This window comes from Ovis aries, chromosome 18, assembly GCF_016772045.2.
Source record: "Ovis aries strain OAR_USU_Benz2616 breed Rambouillet chromosome 18, ARS-UI_Ramb_v3.0, whole genome shotgun sequence".
NCBI lineage: Eukaryota > Metazoa > Chordata > Mammalia > Artiodactyla > Bovidae > Ovis > Ovis aries.
Genome location: NC_056071.1, coordinates 21,878,992 through 21,899,094, shown reverse-complemented (window position 1 = coordinate 21,899,094; position 20,103 = coordinate 21,878,992). Strand labels below are relative to the sequence as shown.

At 49.7% G+C, this 20,103-nt stretch overlaps 1 protein-coding gene across 4 annotated transcripts in view; it reads right to left on the bottom strand.

The window, feature by feature from the left end:
• Window positions 1-560: 560 nt before the first annotated feature.
• The window catches only part of SLC28A1 (solute carrier family 28 member 1), a 59,508-nt gene continuing 39,965 nt past the window's right edge, over window positions 561-20,103 (bottom strand). For 2 of the 4 annotated variants that reach the window (XM_027957091.3, XM_042235115.2), the window contains 8 exons: window positions 18,880-19,005; window positions 8,224-8,354; window positions 6,683-6,851; window positions 6,368-6,565; window positions 2,836-2,917; window positions 1,729-1,827; window positions 1,479-1,590; window positions 561-1,189 (listed from right to left, as the gene is read on the bottom strand). In XM_027957091.3, the coding sequence (XP_027812892.1) occupies window positions 1,117-1,189; window positions 1,479-1,590; window positions 1,729-1,827; window positions 2,836-2,917; window positions 6,368-6,565; window positions 6,683-6,851; window positions 8,224-8,354; window positions 18,880-19,005 (990 nt within the window). In that variant the 3' untranslated portion in view covers window positions 561-1,116. Of the gene's footprint in view, window positions 1,190-1,478; window positions 1,591-1,728; window positions 1,828-2,835; window positions 2,918-6,367; window positions 6,566-6,682; window positions 6,852-8,223; window positions 8,355-8,462; window positions 9,973-18,879; window positions 19,006-20,103 lie in introns of those variants that run through there. The other 2 variants (XM_027957093.3, XM_027957094.3) reach the window with 2 other exon arrangements.

Below are 20,103 nucleotides of genomic sequence, written 5' to 3'. Positions count from 1 at the left end.
CAGGAACTCCAGAAACAAAAGCTCAGAGGCACAGAAGACACATCAGATGTCTGACCTGCTGGAGCAGAGGGACGGGGTTGGGGAGAAGAGGCAAGCAGAGGGCGCAGGGCGAGTCACACGACCGAGCTCTTAGCAGCCCAGCGGAGAGACCAGACACGACAGCTGGTGGAACTGGATGGCTGGGGATCAAGTCCTGCCTCTTCCTCTTCCCTGCTGAGCCACTCCAGGCAAGTTACTTAACCTCTCTGAACTCTGGTCCCTCAGCTAGGGATGACAACAGTACCTGCCTCACAGAGTTGTGGTAAGGATTGAGCCACAAAGTATGGAGCACTGAGAACCACACACTGACATGTAGCACCAGGTAAACATCCACAAAGGCCACAGTTAGGTAGAGGAAAGCAGTCTGAACATCAACCGGTATTTCCCAGACTGTTGCCCATGGGATCCTCAACTAAAAGATACTCCCATCAAAATGACTCTTACAGCCAAATTTGGAAAACGTCTCCTATCATATCCACATCAAGCTCTGATGAGTCCACAGTGAGAAAAACACACACACACAAAAAAAAAACCCTAACTTTATTTAGCTCAGTGTTTCCCAAACCTAGTGGATCATGGAAACCTCTGCCTACCTTGGGGGACAGTGCTACACAGGCCACCAGTCTGTGTAGGAGGGCAGTAAGGAAGGCTACGAAAGTGGAGGAAAGCATCTCCAGGAGAAGCCATGGGGCAGAGTTAAGCCACAGTGCGATTCCCGAGCCCAGAGAGAAGGGAAGGGAAAGAGGTGGCTGAAATGCCAGGGCCAAGGGCCCCGGAGCAGAAGGGGAGCACAAACAGGGGAGACCCAGGGCAGGGGGGACAGAGAAGAGAGTGGAGGCAGAGGCAGCCCTGAGCATTCATATTTGAGGAGGGAGGAAATGCGAGAGCAGAAACGGGGTGAAGGGTGGGGGCATCCATCATTCCGCCCAGTCCCTGGCCACCCTTCCTGATTTGTGTCTGAGGTGGTCTAAGCCCTGTGGCTTCCCCCAGGATAGTGGGGTCTGGAGAGAGAAGGGTGGCGGCTCTGCTTCTTGGGAGAGAATAACGCCCAGAAGACACAGAGATGTTCTGTCCCTGCTACGCACAGATCGTGTGATTATAGAACCGACAGCAGTTGTCCAGGGCCTCTAGGCTGAACTCCGGGCTGGGGCTGAAAAGAAGCAGAAGCTGTAGTCTGCACTCCAGGCCTGGGCTCTGCTGACCACTAAAGGCTGAGCAACTTCAGGGAAGTTGCTCCATGCCTCTGGTCCAAACTTCTTCTAAGTTTGGTCCTCAAGTCCCGCTTCTTCTTCCCTTGGTTACATCAACCACAGCCATAACATTTCTACCCCCTTGCTCTGGTACCAAAGGCCTCCCCCACCCCAGGTACTCGGGCCTCTGTGCCCCATCACTGTCAGCACCCCACCCCCCGGCCCCCGGCCCCCGGCCCCGGCACTCACCTCTGGAAGGCCTGGTGGCAGCACTGGTACACCTCAAAGCTGCTGCTGTTGAGGGTGGTGTTCAGGAGGGACACACAGTCCACCGCAGGGCCCCTGGGCATGTAGAGGATCCCTGTGCAGAGAAAGCAGCTAGTGGGCAGGGTCCAGCCCCTTTCTGTCCCCCGCAACGCCACCCAAGGACTGCCAGAGAGGCCGGGGCCCCGGTGTCTGGCCCTGGACTGAGTCCTGAGCCCACGAGGCCTGCACTCACCGGCCACACAGGCATTCACCAGAGACACACAGGCCCCCGTGCAGAGTGCCCGGAGCACGATCTGGGAGAAGTCGCTCTTCCGCTGGGGAGCCATGGAGGCTGCAGGAAGACAGGAGGGCTCAGGGCCAGGACTCCGCAGGCCCCTCTCCCTCCTCTCTGTGCCTCTGGCTGTGTCTGCTGACCACCCCCCTTCCTCTTCTGGGGGCCAGAGGAACAGACACTGTCCTTCTGACGCTTGTTGAGTCTGAGAGTTCTCCTTGGCCTGACTAGGTAGCATTCCACACCTCCTCACATGCCATCAGCGGCAGGTGTAGCGAAAGAACATTGAGTTTGGAATCAGGCAGGCCCAGGATTGAATACAGGTTCAGCCACTTACTAGGCTTCCCTGGTGGCTCAGATGGTGAAGAATCTCCTGCCTGCAATGCAGGAGACCCAGGTTGTATCCCTGGGTCAGGAAGATCCCCTGGAGACGGGAATGGCAACCTACTCCAGTATTCTTGCCAGGAGAACTCCATGGACAGAGGAGCCTGATGGGTTGCAGTCCATGGGGTTGCAAAGAGTCGGACACAACTACATGACTAACACAGTGACAGTTAACAGCCACTTAATAGCTGAGTGACTCGGGTCACATTCCCCCTTTGCACGACTGTTTCCTTTTCAATAAAACGGGATGGTTGCACCACCAGGCAGGGGACTGTGAAGGGTGGAAAGTTTTTTTGTAAAAAGCTGGTAGTTCTATAGAGCCTTCCTCCCCAGGCCCCACTGGGCGTGTCTGTCCACTGTGGGTATGGGAACTGGCAGGTCAAAGCTTCAGCCGGGCAGCCAATACCGTACATTCCGACCCTCCCTAGGGCCCTGAGCCAGGCTTGCCCTTCGAGGCCAAGGTGCTGACCTCCTGGGCCAGCTGAGCAGCAGAGAAGCCATGAAATTCCAGGCCTGGGAGGAAGTTCCATGACCTCCTTGTTCAGACTCTGCCTTAGACTAAGAGGAGAATTGAGGTGTACAGATCCCTAGGAGGTTGTAGGTATCTGAGAGCCAGAACTGGAGACCAGCCCCCCTCAACCCCCGTCCTCTATAGGAGGCCAGGGAGGCCCCTCTAGGACTCACTCAGGCCTCCCAGCATGATCCCAATGGAGCTGAAGTTGGCGAATCCACAGAGGGCAAACGTTGTGAGGATTTCTGCTCTGACCTGAGAAGGCAGAAGATGAGAGGTGAGGGGCTTCCCACAGGGGTGTGCTCAAACCACCCCAGGCATGCTAAGTCGCCTCAGTCGTGTCTGACTCTTTGTGACCCGTGGACTGTGGCCCCCCCAAGCTCCTCTGTTCGTGGAATCTTCCAGGCAAGAATACTTGAGTGGGTTGCCATGCCCTCCTCCAGGGGATCTTCCTGACCCAGGGTGGAACCTAAATCTCAGCTTCTCCATCAGGAATGTGGGAATAACACTATCTGACTGGGAGGACTGTCATAGAGATCATATCATGTATAGGAAGAACTAGGCATAGAGTAGGTATTTATTTCTTTTTCTATATTAATTTCAGATTTTATTTAATTTTTAACTTTTTGGCCAGGCCACACAGCTTGTGTGATCTTAGTTCCCCAACTGGGGATTGAACCTGTGCCCCTGCATTGGAAGTATGGAGTCTTAACTGCTATATCACCAGGGAAGTCCCTAGAGTAGGTATTTAAGCAACGTAACTCTCTTTCCCTTTTGCTCTGAACAGTTGTGTAATTTCCTAGAAGTACTAAGAGCCAAAATGGAACAATTTTGGGGGGGGTGGTGAAAAAGATAGGCTTAGATCCATACCTCACACCATACAAAAAATTTAATTCTATATCATTAAAGCAGATAAATATTAACATTTTAAACATTAAATATTAGAACATATAGGATAATAATATTATTGTTACAGAATAGCCTTACTGCTCTCATCCTGGAGAGGAGCAAACTAGGCTCCTAGAAGTGACTGAAGTTCACACAGCAAAAAGGAAGCTGTGTCACAATTTGAACTCAGTTTTGTCTGACTCCCCAGAGCGCACCATTTTAACTACTTCATCATACTGTTTCAGGAACTTCACCCTTACCAAGTTTCTGGAATGGAGGTATGTCTCTAAATTTAGAAATAATATAAGAAATGCAAAGATTTGGTATAAATTTGTATCTTAAAAAAATTCCTGAATACAGAATGAAGGGAAAGGAAAATAAAAAAGACCAGGAAAAATATATACAGAAAATGTGGGACTTCCCTGGTGGTCCAGTGGTTAAGACTCCATACTTCCAATGCAAGCAGTCCAAGTCTGATTCCTGATTGGGGGGCTAAGATCCTACATGATGTGTGGCATGGCCAAAAAAAAAAATTTAAATAGAAAATGGAAAAGAGTTAAGATCTTTATAACATACAGAGTTTTTATAAATCGATTTAAAAATATCAAGGTACTTGCATTCTGCTTATTCACCTAGTCACCCTCCCAACAGCAGCCCAAGTAATGCTGAAATGTCAGAAGTCAAATCTTCAGGAACTTCCAGCTGCTCTCTGGCCCGGCTCACTCTGTTACAGTTAGCACCTGTTCTAAGTAGACTTCTCTCGCTTCTCTCACCAGCGCTTTGGGCAGCCTCAGAGCCTTGCATGCACCTTTTCCTTTGCCTGGAGTGCTGGTCCCCATCTCTTCCGGCCTCTGCTCCTCCCTCCAAGTATTGGTCTAGGTACCCATCTCGGGGGGCCTGTTTTTGGCCGCAATGTGTGGCACGTGGAATTTTAGTTCCCTGTTCATGGATAGACTCTGAGCCCCTTCCGTGGAAGCGAAGAGTCTTAATCACTGAACCACCAGGGAAGTCCCTAGAGAGGCCTCCCCTGTCCAGTCAGTCCTGTCTAGTCAAGGAGAGACCCCTCCCTGACTCCTGCTATTGTTTCCATCATAGAGCTTACCGCGGATCGTGGTTTAAAATTTTTTATTCCTTTGTTTTCTAGTGTCTTTCACTAAATACAAGTTCCATGTCACCAGGGACCATGTCTGTCTAATTCCCCTTTTTATCCCTGGTACCCGGCAGAGGGCCTGGCTCCTCAGAGGTCTCAACAAATACTTGCTGAAGGAATGAAGCTCATTGAAAAAGATCCTGAAGGCACATGTGTAGGCGTGTGCTCAGTCGCTTTAGTCGTGTCTGACTCTGAGACCCCCATGGACTGTAGCCTGCCAGGCTTCTCTGTCCATGGGATTTCCCAGGCAAGAATACTGGAGTGGGTTGCCATTTCCTCCTCCAGGGGATCTTGCCAATCCAGGGACTGAACCTGTGTCTCCTGCATTGCAGGTGGATTCTTTACCGCTGAATCACCAGGGAAGCCCATAGGTACATACCGCCACTGTGTCTAGAGAAGACAGTGATACTAGAGCTGAAAATTAGCAATGAGGGGAAACCTGAGTTTTTTATTCCATATAAACCTTCTTAAAAAAAAAAAAAGCTAAAGAGTACATTTCTTTATCATTAAAAAAAATAATTTCAAAGACAAGAAAAAAATTTTATGTTAAAAGTTCCTAGTAACCCAGGAAACACACATTAAAACAATGAGCTATCATTTGCCCATTAAAGGAGCAAGACTTCTTTTTTTAAGAGGCTGCTCTGCCCTGTTCAGTGTGTGGCGAAATCAATGTTCACAGGCACAGCTGGGGTGGTTTCAGTTGCTATAACCCTTTGCAAAAGTTACTGGCAGCACCCACACAGGATTCATGCCATACGATTCAGTCATCCCACATGTGGAAAACCTCCCAAGGAAACCATCAGAGAAGAGGGAAAATTTCAGTGCAAAACTACTCATTTCAGCATTGGGTATAAGAGCCAAATAGTGGAATTAGATATTATATTGTTATGTTTACATTTATTATCATATGATTATATATAATTGATTATATATTATAAAAGCTGTCATTTGGGGATGATGATATGATGGGTAATTTTTTTATTCTTAATCATGTTACGTTGGCTGTTATTCTTTTAGAGAGTTTCATTTTAGAAACTCTTCATTTTTTGGTTTTTTTTTTTTTTAAGTCTTAACTGAACAAACCAACCCCTGAGCTGAATCCCATATATTGGAGATTAATGTGGTGAGGTCTTTCTGTTTTACTCTCTTAGCTCCTCATTGGAGTCTCACACCCATTCCTTTGGGGTAGGGGTGGTGGGTATGACACTGGTTTTCCAACATAAGAGGCAAGGTGGAGCGGCTGGTCCAAGGCCACAGGATGGTAGACTGTCTACAGCTGGACTTTAAGTATCTTCGAGAGATAGAGAAGTGAAGTGAAGTGAAAGTCGCTCACTCATGTCTGAGTCTTCGCAACCTCATGGACTATACAGTCCATGGAATTCTCCAGGCCAGAATACTAGAGTGGGTAGCCTTTCCTTTCTCCAGGGGATCTTCCCAACCCAGGGATAGAACCCAGGTCTTCTGCACTGCAGGTAGATTCTTTACCAACTGAGCCACAAGGGAAGCCAAGAGAGAAACCTTGAGAAAGATGGCAGTGAAGCCTGAAGCTGTCTTGTTGCCCAGGGCAATGGGATGTGGGAGGTTGAGGATCACCTCCGTGTGTCTCAGCCAGGCCCGCAGGGGGACAGTTGCATTATGCCCTGCCCCAAGGAGACGGGGACACTCACGGAGATCCACTGCTTTTTGGAGCCGACCCACTCCTCAGTGCCCGCGAGGCGGCGCTGCTTGTACTCGGAGAGCCCCTGATAGGCCACGAACTCGTTCAGAAACAGCTTCATCCCCAGCAGCTCCGCCACCACTGAGCAGTCCTCCCAGGCCACGCCCATCAGGAAGGCCACTGGCCGCAGGATGTAGGAGCAGATGAGCTGAGGCGCAAGGCAAGAGGAGCTGCTGGGACTGGGGTTGACCTGGGCTCTGTGGGTGTCCACCCACAGTCACCACTGGCCAAGACCAGCCCCTCCACAGGTCGAGAGGGACTGTACCTGGAAACTGAGCCCCTGGATGTCCACCATGTTTCCCAGCCAGGAGAGGGCAGCATTGATGAAATCCAGCACAGCCAGAAAGGCAATCAGGTTGGCGGCGATGTTGGTCACAACCTTCACAGACAAGGCAGCCCCACTGCTAGCTGCTTCTAAGAGGTTTTGAGCATCTCTGTCAATGGGACAAAGAAATGTCATTATTGGCCTGTCTCCACAAGTTCAGGGCTCCCTGTCCTACAGGCTCAAACTTGGACAGAGCATGTCAGAGCCAGGGGTCCTTGTTTACCCTTAAGACCAGAAAGATGCTGGTCCAAGCACTAGGATAAGACCCAGACCCCTAGTACAGACATCATCTAAGACAAACCACGAGCTGCATGCAGCTTAACAAGCACTTGGAAGGAGGCAGATCTGAATAGAGATGTGTTACAAATATACACACCAGGTTTCAGAGATTTAGTACCAGAAAATATGAAATACCTCTAAAATTAAAAAAACATTTTTTAAATATATTCGGCTATACCGAGTCTTAGTTGCAACACACAGGATCTTTGTTGCAGCATTTGGGATCTTTAGTTGCATCATGAGGGACCTAGTTCCCTCCATGCATGCATGCTCAGTCACTCAGTCATGTCCAACTCTTTGTGAACCCATGCACCATAGCCCATCAGGCTCCTCTGTCCAGGGAATTCTCCAGTCAAGAATACTAGAGTGGGTTGCTATTTCCTTCTCCAGGGGATCTTCCCAACCTAGGGATTGAACCTGCGCATTGGCAGGCAGATTCCTTACCACTAAGCCACCTGGGAAGCCCCTAGTTCCCTGACCAGGGATCAAACCCACACCCCCTACATTGGGAGCATGGAGTCTTAACCACTGGACCACCAGGGAAGTCCCTGAAATAGTAATAATTTTTATATCAAATACACATTAAAATGACAATATTTTGGATGAGTCAAAACATCTTACTAAAATCATCTTATGGAAAAATCACCGTTTTACTTTTTAAAGATGATCACTAGGAAATGTTAATTATACACATGACTCATGTTATATTCCTCTAGGGCAATGCTGCCCCAGACCTTCAGGAAATTATGAGGTTGGGGCCGCCCATTGTATCCACAAGTACATTTGTCCAAAGTGTTGTCTTTCAATATTTTTTTAGAATTAAATGTTACACAAAAGTTGCTAAGACTATGATGAAGAGATATTAGGAGGTGAGTGAAGTCAAGGACAGTGCTCACTATGTCAATGATTGATGCTGGGGTCATGTAGAGAGGGGTGGTGTGGTTTTCATGCCCTCCTCAACACACACACACACACCAAGCACATCCCGCTGGTCAGAGACTAGAAAATAAGATTCGAGACCTGGATCCTGCATTTTCTCAAGGTAAGCCATAGGCAGGGCAGTGGCTGAGAGGGGAGATGGGCTGGGCTTGGTGAAAGACAGTGAGCGGCAGAGAACATAGGACCTGCTGCGGCCCTGACTCTGCTCCTGGCCCTGCCCACCCCCCAGCTTCCTTCTGCGCAGGCCCTCTTGCTGTGCTCACCCGTAGGTCAATTTCACACCTTCCTCGCTTCTGAACTTGGACTCCTCCACCTCTGGGTAGACCAGCTTGGAGAGGGCTAAAGCACAAGGAGCAGCCATCACAGAGGCCGCAATTAGGGAGGCAGCGTCGATCTGCAAGAGGGAGCACAGACAGGGTTAAAGAGAGATGCCAGAGGAAAGTGGAGCCCAGGAAGTGCAGCCCCAGGGAAGCAGGGGAACACAGGCTCCACCCCAACTCACTGTCGTCAGTCCTGCTGCCATCGATACTGATAATATTAACACATTCTATGTGTAGAGGGTCACAGTCTGCATGCACAGAGCCTTATACGCGGGACTTCGGGAAGTTAGAACTTCGGGAAGTTAGGCAGGGTGAGTATTGTTATCCCACTTGAGAGACAGGAAAACGGAGGCCCCCAAAGGGTTAAATATGGCTTTCCCATAATACAGGAAGAGAAAGAATTAGACCTATTGTGTCTTTTGGCTCCAAGTTCAAGGTTATTCCTTCTCTTCTAGGCTGTCTCTTTTTGACCACTGATCTGAGGGCAGCTTCATCACTGGCTGAGGGGCTTGTGATGATTTCAGACAAAGCTCACAGAGCCCAAGAGTTGGAATTTATCCAAGATGTGACCCAATGTGACCTCAGAGTAAAGGGACGTCTTCCCTCTATAGGACCCCTTCTGTCACTTACTGTGACGGGTAACTCACCACTTCAAAACAACTCATTATCTCCACTCCTGTGGTCAGAGAACTGTTTCTAAGGAAATCTCCTACAATAGCCTCCCTTTTGGCCCCAGTTCTTGTCAGAAGCATTTTGCAGCAAGATGATGGAGCAACCAGAGCCCCTGGGAGTCTTCCTTCCTGAAGTGTATCCTTACTGTGGTCTCAAACCCTTTGCTTCCTTCTTCTCTTCACAGAGATGGGACACTTTTTCACCACTGTGTTATTTGCCAAGTGGGAAAGTTAGAACCAACCCAAATACATAATAAGGGATTCCCAGGTGGCTCGGTGGTAAAGAATTCACCTGCCAGTGAAAGAGACACGGGAGGCTCAATCCCTGGGCTGGGAAGATCCCCTGGATCTTCAACCCAGGAAATGACAACCCACTCCAGTATTCTTGCCTGAGAAATCTCATGGACAAAGGACCCTGGAGGGCTACAGTCCGTGGGGTCATGAAAAGTAGGACAGGACTGAACACTGAGCACGCAAACATGTAACAATGGGGGAATAGCTAAGCATTGTCAAGCTGCCATCAAAAACAATGGTTACTAAGGCTTCACAATAACATGGAGAAACGCCCACTAACTTGCATATAGAGCGTAACCACAATGATGGGGGTGAAAACAAACTCCACAACTCTGCATAAAAAGAAGATCGGAAAGAAATACACCAAAATGCCAACCAATTATCTGTCCCTGGCTAGTAGGGCCAGAACAATTTTCTTATTTTTCAGCTTTTTTGCATATTTCCTAAATGTCCACAATGATATATCTTGCTTTTATAGACAGAAAAATAAAATAGACTTCTCCTTAAAGTTGATAATAAATCAACTGCAGTTCTTAAATTTTAAATAAAGAGGAACAAAAAGACAGGAGGTAAGTTTAAGCTACATGCTTGGGTTAACAAAAGCAGAAGGCCAAAGAGGCCCATGCGGGACTTTCCTGGTGGTCCAGTGGCTAAGGTCCAGTGGCTTCCCAATGCGGGGGGCTCAGGTTCGATCCCTGGTCAGGGAACTGGATCCCACATGCTGCACCTAAGGGTTCGAATGCCACAACTATAGGACTGAAGACCCTGCGAGCCACAGTGAAGACCCAGGAGCGCGTGTGCCGCAGCCAAGAGCCGGCTCAGCCGAATAAGTGAGTTAAATGAATGGGTAGTTCTTAAAGAGAAGCAGCCCAGGGAAGTGCCAGCATCTGCTAACAGGGAACTAGCCCTGGGAGACCTGCTGAGGCTCTGAAACCCCTGTAATATCCTTCTTCTGCTTCTAAAGCCCCTGGATTCCTCTCAGTGGTAAGGGAGTGTACTGGCTCCAGCACCCACCCCCCAAACACCCATCACGGGCACTGGATGTGCCAGCCGTGCTGATCCCGTGGGAATAGCCAGCCTCAGGCAGGCGTCCTCTCTGGACTTTATGGGCTGACCTTTGGGTCTTGGCTGGCGTCCTCCTCCTGGGCTGCCCAGCTCTAGCGGGCACAATGCCACCACGGGAATCTTGGGATTTTTACCTCCAGCCGCCAGGACCCTCCCCTGTCCTCCAGCTTGGAGGCTGCCTCTGGTTTGCCAGTTCGAGTCTCAGCAGGGAGCACACCCTGCAGGTGTCACACTCCTGGGTGCTGCCCTGTGAGTGGGTCGGTTGTGGCCACTGCCTCAAATGCCCTAGGCCGTCATTCCCTGCTCATCTTGGAAAGGGCTGAGTCCTGCACCAGCAGGGCTCTCTGGGGCACTGGGCCAGCCCACACACTCCTCCCTGCCAGCTACTCCTCAGGGTCATGACATACCCCTGCCCTGCTTCCAGACCCTGGCTCAGGAATGCCTTCTGCCCCAGCATCCTGCAGCCCACTCCTGTCCAAGGCCCGCCCTTTTCTACCCAAAGCTCTCCTATGTGAAGAGGGAGAGAGGGTAGGAACCCTCCATCTGAACTTTCAAAAAGATCTTTACTGAGAAAGGAAGTAAATCCAGACACTACAGAGCATAAGGGCTTCCCCTGGGGCTCAGCAGTAGAGAATCCGTCTGCAACGCGGGAGGTGGAGCAAGAGACGCAGGTTCAATCCCTGGGTCGGGAAGATCCCCTGGAGGGGGCATGGCAATCCATTCCAGTATTCTTGCCAGGAAAATCTCATGGATAGAGGAACCTGGCAGGCTACAGTCCACGGGATCATAAAGAGTCGGACACAACTGATCGACAAGCATGCTCAGAGCATAAAAGAGACCAGTTTCAGAAGGACTGACTTCTGACTGTAGCAGGTCAGAGAAAGGACAATCAGTTCCTCAACACTGTGCAGGTGTTTTCTGGCTATTATTGCATTTAATTCTTAGACTGCCATGAGGTGGGCAGGAATTCTGCCCATTTTACACATGGGGAGACTCAGGATGTGGCTGACTCTTGCTCGGCCCCGTTCAGAAGCCCCAGACTCCATCCCAGGAGCTCTCACTCTTGTACAATTGATCGAGGAACATCCGTGGCCACCCCTCAACCCATGACGTGTTCACAGCCTGAGGTACACATCTGGGTCTCCTCTCACAGTGGTCCCCAGCCAGAGGAGTAGGTAAGGAGACCAGTTCCTGGGCCTAGAGAGAGAGCTCGCAGCTGCTTTAGAGTTTTTTGGGCAAACACGCTAAAAAGGGACATGTGTGTAGAGGTCACAATGAAAGGATTCATTGAGGTCCCTTGGGACTTCAGACCAAGTCTAGACCAGTGTCATTTGATAGAAATATAATGGAAAGCACACCTGTGATTTAAGTTTTCTAGCAAGTGGTCTAGTGGTTAAGAATCCACTGTCAATGCCAGGGTTCAATCCCCAGTCGTGGAAGATCCCACATGATTCAGGGCAACTAAGCCAGAGCACCACAGCTACTGAGCCTGTGCTCTAGAGTCCATGATCTGAAACCAGAGAAGCCCCCACACTGCAACAGAGAGAAGCCCCTGCTCGCCACAACTAGAGAAAGCCCTTGCTCAGCAACAAAGATCCAGCGGAGTCAAAAACAAATACATAAAAATAAATCTTTCTTTAAAGGTAAAAAGAAATAGATGAAATTAATTTTGATGATGTATTTAATTTAACCCAATATATCTGACATATCATTTACCCATGTAGTCAATGGAAGACTTACCAATGAAGTAAAAAAAGAAAAGTATAAAAACAAAAAACGAAAAAAAAATTTATCAATGAAGTAAAGTGGAGTATTAATCCTTCAGTTGTGTCCAACTCTTTGCGACCCCATGGACTATAGCCCACCAGGCTCCTCTGTCCATGGGATTCTCCAGGCAAGAATACTGGAGTGGGCTGCCATTCCCTTCTCCAGGGGATCTTCCCAACCCAGGAATCAAACCCAGGTCTCCTGCATTGCAGGCAGATTCTTTACCTTCTGAGCCACTAGGGAAGCCCTAGAACTTATCAATAAAACATATTAATTGATTTTTTCACACCAAGTCTCACAGACCTCATTTCAGACCAGCTACAGTTCAAGGTTCAACAGTAGTTAGTGGCTACTGACTCTGACTGACAGTGCAGGTCTAGAAATATCAGCTTTTAGCAACAGGAAGGTGCAGGAAGAGGGAACCCAGAAGTTGAGCATCAAAGAGAAAAGAAGAGAGAGAGTTGAGATCTCTCTGGAATTCAGGCGCTAAGGGCAGAGTCCAAAGACTCCATGAGGAACTGCCTGGAGGAGAGAGTAATAGGAGAGAGAGGAGAGAGTGGGATGGCAGGGCTGTGGGAGGAAGCGACTCCCGCCCCGTCCCGGGTTGCTGCAGTGGCAGCCAAGAGCCAGGTGGGGGCAGAAGAGATTTTCTCTGTGGCCAGACTGGAGGCAGATCCAGAGGTCTGAGGGGAGGAGGAAGGGGATGTGGCCTTTCAGCAGGCCAGCTAGGGTACTAGTTTGGGGCTTCCAGACCAGAGGCTGTGGATAGAGACCCGCAGCCACGTGCCTGATCTGGGCGGCCTCTGCATCTTCTGTGGAGCTAAAGGGGAGTGGGACCCCGGGCCTCTTCATTAGGGAGGCCGGCCTGCCTGGGGCTAGGCCTGGACTCTGGCTCAACCAAGAGAAAGAAAAGAGGCTGAGTTGTAAGACGATTGTGGGAAAGGGATAAGAGTTTTTCCAGTACTTTAGTCTTAAGTAATAGCAGCAACGCTCATGCTCATGTGGTAGAAAGAACACCATTCTTTCAACTGCCTGTGGGACCCAGGACAAAGTTAAGACATTTAAAGGCTCTAAGTTTCGAACTGCCCTGGGGGTTCAGTGGTTTAGAGTCTGCCTACCAATGCAGGGGACACCAGTTTGATTCCTGGCTCAGGAAAATTCCACATGCCATGCGGCAACTGAGCCCATGTACCACAATTACTGAAGCCCATGCACCTTAGATCCCGTGCTCCACAGCAAGAGAAGCCACTGCAATGAGAAGCCCCCACACCGAGATGAAGAGGACCCCCGCCCCCCACTAGCCACAACTAGAGAAAGCCAGTGTCCAGCAACAAAGACCCTGCACAGCCAAAAATAAATTATTTTAAAAAAAATTAGAAAGTCTTTAAGTCCTGAGGATAATAGGGAAGCCCCTCCCTCAACAGCCACCATGAAGAGTTTTGGGACGAAAGTCTTTAGTTTTCGTTTCTGAAATATCAAATTCCTTCCAAAATCAATTGATGGTGAGTTTCAGGGGAGGAGCAGGCATGCACCAGCTCTGATGGGCCTTTCCTAGGCCCAGGTGAGACAAGCTGTAAACCAGATGCTAACATTCTACATGGAACTTGCCAGGAGAAGACAAAGCCCCAGAGTGCAAGGGGCCTTCTTGAAAATCACGTGGCAGCAGCCATCCTGCCCAGACAGCTCTGTGAGTATGTGGGGCTGAGCCTCCCAGTGTGGCCTAGGTGTTCTGAGGGAAGGGAGCACCAAGGAGCGGGTTTCCCCATCCCCAAGGACACCGGAGAGAAAGACAAGTGGAATCTGGGACCAGAGAAGGGGACAGTTCAGGTCGTTCTGTCACCCCTGGCCCACTCAGGCACAGCATCAGGAGAGCCCGGGTGCTGGGAAAGGTAAGCTGCTGCTGTTGTTGTTCAGACACTCAGTCGTGTCCTACTCTTTGCGACCCCATGAACTGCAGCACACCAGGCTTCCCTGTCCTTCACTATCTCCCAGAGTTTGTTCAAACTCATGTCCATCGAGTCGCTGATGCCATCCAAACATCTCATCCTCTGTCGTCCCCTTCTTCTGGCTTCAGTCTTTCCCAGCATCAGAGTCTTTTCAAATGAGTCAGCTCTTCGCATCCGGTGGCCAAAGTATTGGAGTTTCAGCTTCAACATCAGTCCTACCAATGAACACCCAGGACTGATCTCCTTTAGGATGCACTGGTTGGATCTTCTTGCAGTCCAAGGGACTCTCAAGAGTCTTCTCCAACATGGTTGACAATATAAAATATACAGCCTCCTTTCCTGATTTTGAACCTGCCCCCTTTCCATGTCCAGTTCTGTTACTTCTTGCCCAACCCAAGGCAGACTGCTCTTCTCCATATCAGCAACATGGGGGTTCAACCTCACCCTAGGGACTGAGCAACAGTGCACTGCATGGATGAACTTACCCAGCTCATCCCCATACTGTAACACATTGATGGTTTTTGCTATTACAAATGATGCTGGGATTTCGCACCTTTTGACCACTTGTGAAAATATTTCTGTATCATAATATTGCTAACTGGATCAACAGGAAGGAGTATTTTTAAACTGACAGATAAGTGTTCTCCAAAAAGGTTAGAGCAAATTACACTCCCATCCCATCACTTCATGGGAAATAGATGGGAAAACAGTGGCAACAGTGGCTGACTTTATTTTTGGGGGCTCCAAAATCACTGCCGATGGTGATTGCAGCTATGAAATTAAAAGACGCTTACTCCTTGGAAGAAAAGTTATGACCAACCTAAATAGCATATTGAAAAGCAGAGACATTACTTTGCCAACAAAGGTCCATCTAGTCAAGGCTATGGTTTTTCCAGTGGTCATGTATGGATGTGAGAGTTGGACTGTGAAGAAAGCTGAGTGCCGAAGAATTGATCCTTTTGAACTGTGGTGTTGGCGAAGATTCTTGAGAGTCCCTTGGACTGCAAGGAGATCCAACCAGTCCATTCTAAAGGAGATCAGTCCTGGGTGTTCTTTGGAAGGAATGATGCTGAAGCTGAAATTCCAGTACTTTGGCCACCTCATGCGAAGAGTTGACTCATTGGAAAAGACTCTGATGCTGGGAGGGATTGGGGGCAGGAGGAGAAGAGGATGACAGAGGATGAGATGGCTGGATGGCATCACTGACGCGGAGGTGAGTTTGAGCGAACTCCAGGAGTTGGTGACGGACAGGGAAGCCTGGGGTGCTGTGATTCATGGGGTCGCAAAAGAGTCGGACAAGACTGAGCAACTGAACTGAACTGAACTGAACTGAACTGAACGAGTATATGGGCTTCCCTTGAGAAGAGGCTCTAGAAGCCTCCTTGCTCAGTCCCCCGCCTCCCGCCCCCCGCCCACACCTCGGTCTCCCTACCAGACGCTGAGAAGGGAGTGATTCTAGCCTGGGGACCCCAGGGCACAGCCCTAGCTGCTTCCAACCCCTCACTCCTTCCTTTCCTAGCCGCAGGAGCCGCTCGGTGCCGAGGGCTGCTGGTCTGGGTAGAGGAGCCCTGCCCTCAGCCTCGCCCGCCGCCGGGCCTGCAGGGGCCTCCGAAGCTGGGCGCCCACCCTTCCCCTGTCAGCGGGCGGGAGCAGCCTCGGCGCGGGAGGCCTGGGGTTGAGGCGGCGGCAGCTCCGCCGGCTCCCTCCGGTCCACGGGCAGAGAGCTCCGGACTACACTGAAGAGATTCCAACCCGCATTCCTGGGGGCCCAGAGCGGACTCTCAATTCTCTTTGATTGGTCTACATGTCTATCTATCCCTCATATGGGCTTCCCTCATAGCTCAGCTGGTAAAGAATCCGCCTGCAGTACAGGAGACCCCGGTTCGTTTCCTGGGTCAGGTAGATCCCTTGGAGAAGGGATAGGCTACCCACTGCAGTGTTCTTGGGCTTCCCTTGTGGCTCACTGGGTGAAGAAGTCCCGCAATGCAGGAGACTTAGGTTTGATCCCTGGGCTGAGAAGATCCCCTGGAGAAGGGAGGGAAAGGTTACCCACTCCAGTATTCTGGCCTGGAGAATTTCAGGGATTATACAGTCCATGGGGTCGCAAAGAGTTCGGCTGGACAGAGCAACGTTCACTTTTACATGTGTATCCATATACCAGTACCACACTGTTTGGATTACTGTAGCTTTGTGGCCTCTGCAACAGCTGGTAGAAGCTATGATGAGCTTCATGTGTTAGCCTTACCACAGAGAGTTCATTTAACGCGAGCAAAAGTGAAAACATCTGAGAGCTCAGTGGGTCACCACAGCCCCATGTGAGGTCGCTGTAGAGTCCACTGCCTCAAATTGGGACCCCAGGAACAGTCCTTCTCTACACTACATCCACCCCTAGCAGCCCAGCGAGGACCTGAAGGCCTTGGTGGCTGAGGGGGAGATTTGCAGGACTCTGCCAGGGAATGTTTTATTTGAGGGGATGGCTGAGTACTGCCACATTTGGACCAGAGTATAGACGGGGGCCTGGCACTCCCTGAGGTCAGCATGATGGCAGCAGCTGTGATAAACAAGAAATCACCACAGGTTGTTCTGGAAGAAAACTAAGTTGGCTGTGGATTTCATCACGCCTAAGATTTGGGCTTCCCTGGTGACTCAGATGGTAAAGAATCTTCCTACAATGCAGGAGACCCAGGTTTGATCCCTGGGTCAGGAAGATCCCTTGGGGAAGGGAACGGCTACCCGCTCCAGTATTCTTGCCTGGAGAATTCCATGGACAGAGGAACCTGGTGGGCTACAGTCCATGGGACCAAAAAGAGCTGGACCCGACTGAGCGACTAACATGTTCATTTTCAAAGAGTATTTGAGGAACTTCCTTGATGGTCCAGTGGTTAAGAGTCCACCTTCCAATGCAGGGGATTTGGGTTCCAACCCTGGTTGGGGAACTGAGATCCCACGTGCCATGGAGCGACTAAGTCCACGCTTCCCAAGTGGAAAGTCTGTAAGCTGTGATGAGAGATCTGCTAGATGCAGTGAACATCCGGAGTGCTGCAACCAAGACTCAACGCAGCCCAATAAATAAATACATACATACATATTTTTTAAATAATACATGAATTCCCCACAGCCTTGCTGTTTAGAGGCATGTAAAATTTTGCATATCTTTAGAAGAAATGTAAGTTATTACTGATTTAATTTCTTCAACTCTCAGTAAGCTTGAATATCTGTTTATAATTTATGAACTTTTTTCCTGATCAATCATTAACGTTTTAAAAAATTGTGACTTTCACCATTCAGAGGTTTCTCATTTTTGTTAGTTAGCTCTGTCAACTTTTTCCTTTACACTTCTGGATTTCATGTCATGCTCAGAATTTTATGAAAAAGGCAAGTTGCAAGAAAGTGTGAATAGAATTACCTCATCTTTAGTTTTTTTTTTTTTTTATGAAAGAAAGCATATATGTATTCAGGTATATATTCTTAAATGACTATTTACACAGAAATATCTGGAATGAAGGACTTCCTCGGTGGCTCAGCTGTAAAGAATTTGCCTGCCAATGCAGGAGATGTGGGTTTGATCCCTGGGTCAGGAAGAGCTCCTGGAGAATGAAATGGCAACCCACTCCAGTATTCTTGCCTGGAGAATCCCATGGACAGAGGAGCCTGGTGGGCTACAGTCCATGGGGTTCCAGAGTCAGACATGACTGAGCAAGTAAACAGCACAAGCTGGAATGACATATTTTAAGTCAGTGGTTCTCAAACTGAGAAAGTATCAGAATCACCTGGAAGGCTTGTTCCAACACAGGATACTGGGCCCGATTCACAGTGCTTTTGATTCAGCAGGTCTGGGGAGGGACCTAAGAACTTGTGTTTCTGACAAGTTCCCAAGTGAATCTGGTGCTGTTAGCCCACGGACAACACTGAGCACTGCTGTTCTAATCCAGTAAAGGGGATTATCCGTGGGAAGTGGCAGTAAGGAAGTTTGGTTTTTTTATTTTATGCACTTCTTTAAGAAGCAAGAATTTCTTTGATAGTTGAGGGAAAAAAATGAGATTTTTAAAGACTTGCATGTAAAAGCAAAGACAAGTATAGTGTTTTATCCAAATACAAGTCCTTGAGAAGGAAATGGCAACGCACTCCAGTATTCTTGCCTGGGAAATCCCATGGACAGAGGAGCCTGGCGGGCTACAATCACAAAGAGCCAGACACAACTGAAGCGACTTAGCACGCGCGCACACACATGACACATTATTACCAGGCACTTTGCTGGGACACACAAGATTCACCTCAGGTTGCCATGCAGTAGTGTTGGGATGGGTTTAAAGGCCAGATTCATACCATTGGAATTTGACCTAGAAATGCATTGTGCTCAGAAAGCTGCACAAGTAATAATTTAGGAGTAGAGGAAGGACATGTGCCAAGAGATTGTGGTGGAGAGGAGGCAGGGGTGGAAGAAAAGTAGGACAAATCTCCAGGGATGGCCCCGGTGGAGGACAGTGTGTCTGTGTTTTGGAGTCAGATCTGGCCTCAAATCCTGGCTTTGGACATTTCACTTACTCTCTGAGTCTCAATTTCCTCATCTGTAAAATCGGGATACTAAACACCTTGCACTTTGCCTAGTATGCAGTTGGTGCTCAGTAAACAGAACACTGGGATGCTTTGGCCGTGTGAGGAGCCCAAATGGCCCAGCCCACCTGGCCCACCTTACTCAGGTGAAGCCTCTACCCCCACCATCACAGCAACCCTGGTTCAGGATGCAGCTCATGAGAGAAGACCCCAGAATGCTCTGAGCAGGAGCTGTGTGGGGCTCCCACAAAGGTAGGTTTCAGGTTCTTGGTTTTCAGCAAGCAGAAGGGGGCTGTACGTACCCCAAAGGAGATATAAGCGCCCAGCAGGCTGCCGGCAATGGTGGCGTAGCCTCCGGTCATGACAACGTGGATTTCAGAGAGTGTCATGTCTGCCAAGTAGGGTCGGATGAGTAGAGGAGCCTCAGTCTGCAAAAGGGAAAGACGTCAGACAAGCAGAGCTGGCCAGGCCAGGATGGGGGGCAGTAGAGATGTCCTCAGCCCCTGGGAGTCAGTGGGTCACAGTGAGGACTGGGGGACCCCAGGGGAAGAGACAGCAGGGAGGGGTGAGAACCAGCATCTGTACTTGGCCAAAGTTCTCAGAACCTTGGCAAAAGCCAGGCTTTGTCAAAGGACCCCCAGTCCTTCCTTCTGACCTGATAATGCTCCCCTGTGTCCAGTGCCTCCCACGTACAGGCACTCAGCTAAGCACCTGACACTCATCACTTCCAACCTTCTGGGAAGGAAGTGGTCATCCTCATGTTCCAGGGGAGCAGAAGATCAGAGAAGTTCAAAGAATTGCCTCTGTTCATGCAAAGGACCAGAAGCAGGTGTAACTCCAAGCCTGAACTTCCAATAAAGACAAGGGGGTTGCCGGAAAGAAAGGAACTGGAGCACCGAATGGCGTGTTTACTGCAGAGCACATGGGGAAGCCCTGAGCCATTCATTTACTCCCTCAATAAATAATTCCAGCACACACTGTGTTCCAGACGGCTGTGGGAGAGGGCGAGAGACGAGGGGAGGAGGGCAGGTGGACAAGCCGGGGTAAGCAGTGGACCTCAGTAAGGAGCGGCATGATCTGACTTGTGAGTTGCTTTTTTTTCTTTTTGCTACACCCCAAGGCATGCGGAATCTTAGTTCCCTGACCAGGGGTCAAACCTGCACCCCCTGCACTGGAAGTGCAGTCCTAACCACTGGGCCACCAGGGAAGTCCTGACTTGTGTTTTTAAAGGGCCACTCCAATGTGTGTGTGAAGGATGGACGGTAGGGGCAGCGGTCATGGCAGGAAGAGCAGAGAGGAGGTGACTGCGTGTCCAGGTGAGAGACAAGGGTGGCTCGCAGCAGAGGAGGAGACGGGCAGCGGGGCAGGTCTGGGATGTGGTGTGGGGCAGAGCTGGCAGGACTTGCTGATGGACTGGGAGAAGCTGGGAGCAGCTGGGAGCAAGGGAAGCAGAGGCAGGAAGGATGGCGCCTAGATTTTTGTTTGAAAGACCTCATGGAAGATGCCGCCATTTACTGTGAAGGGAA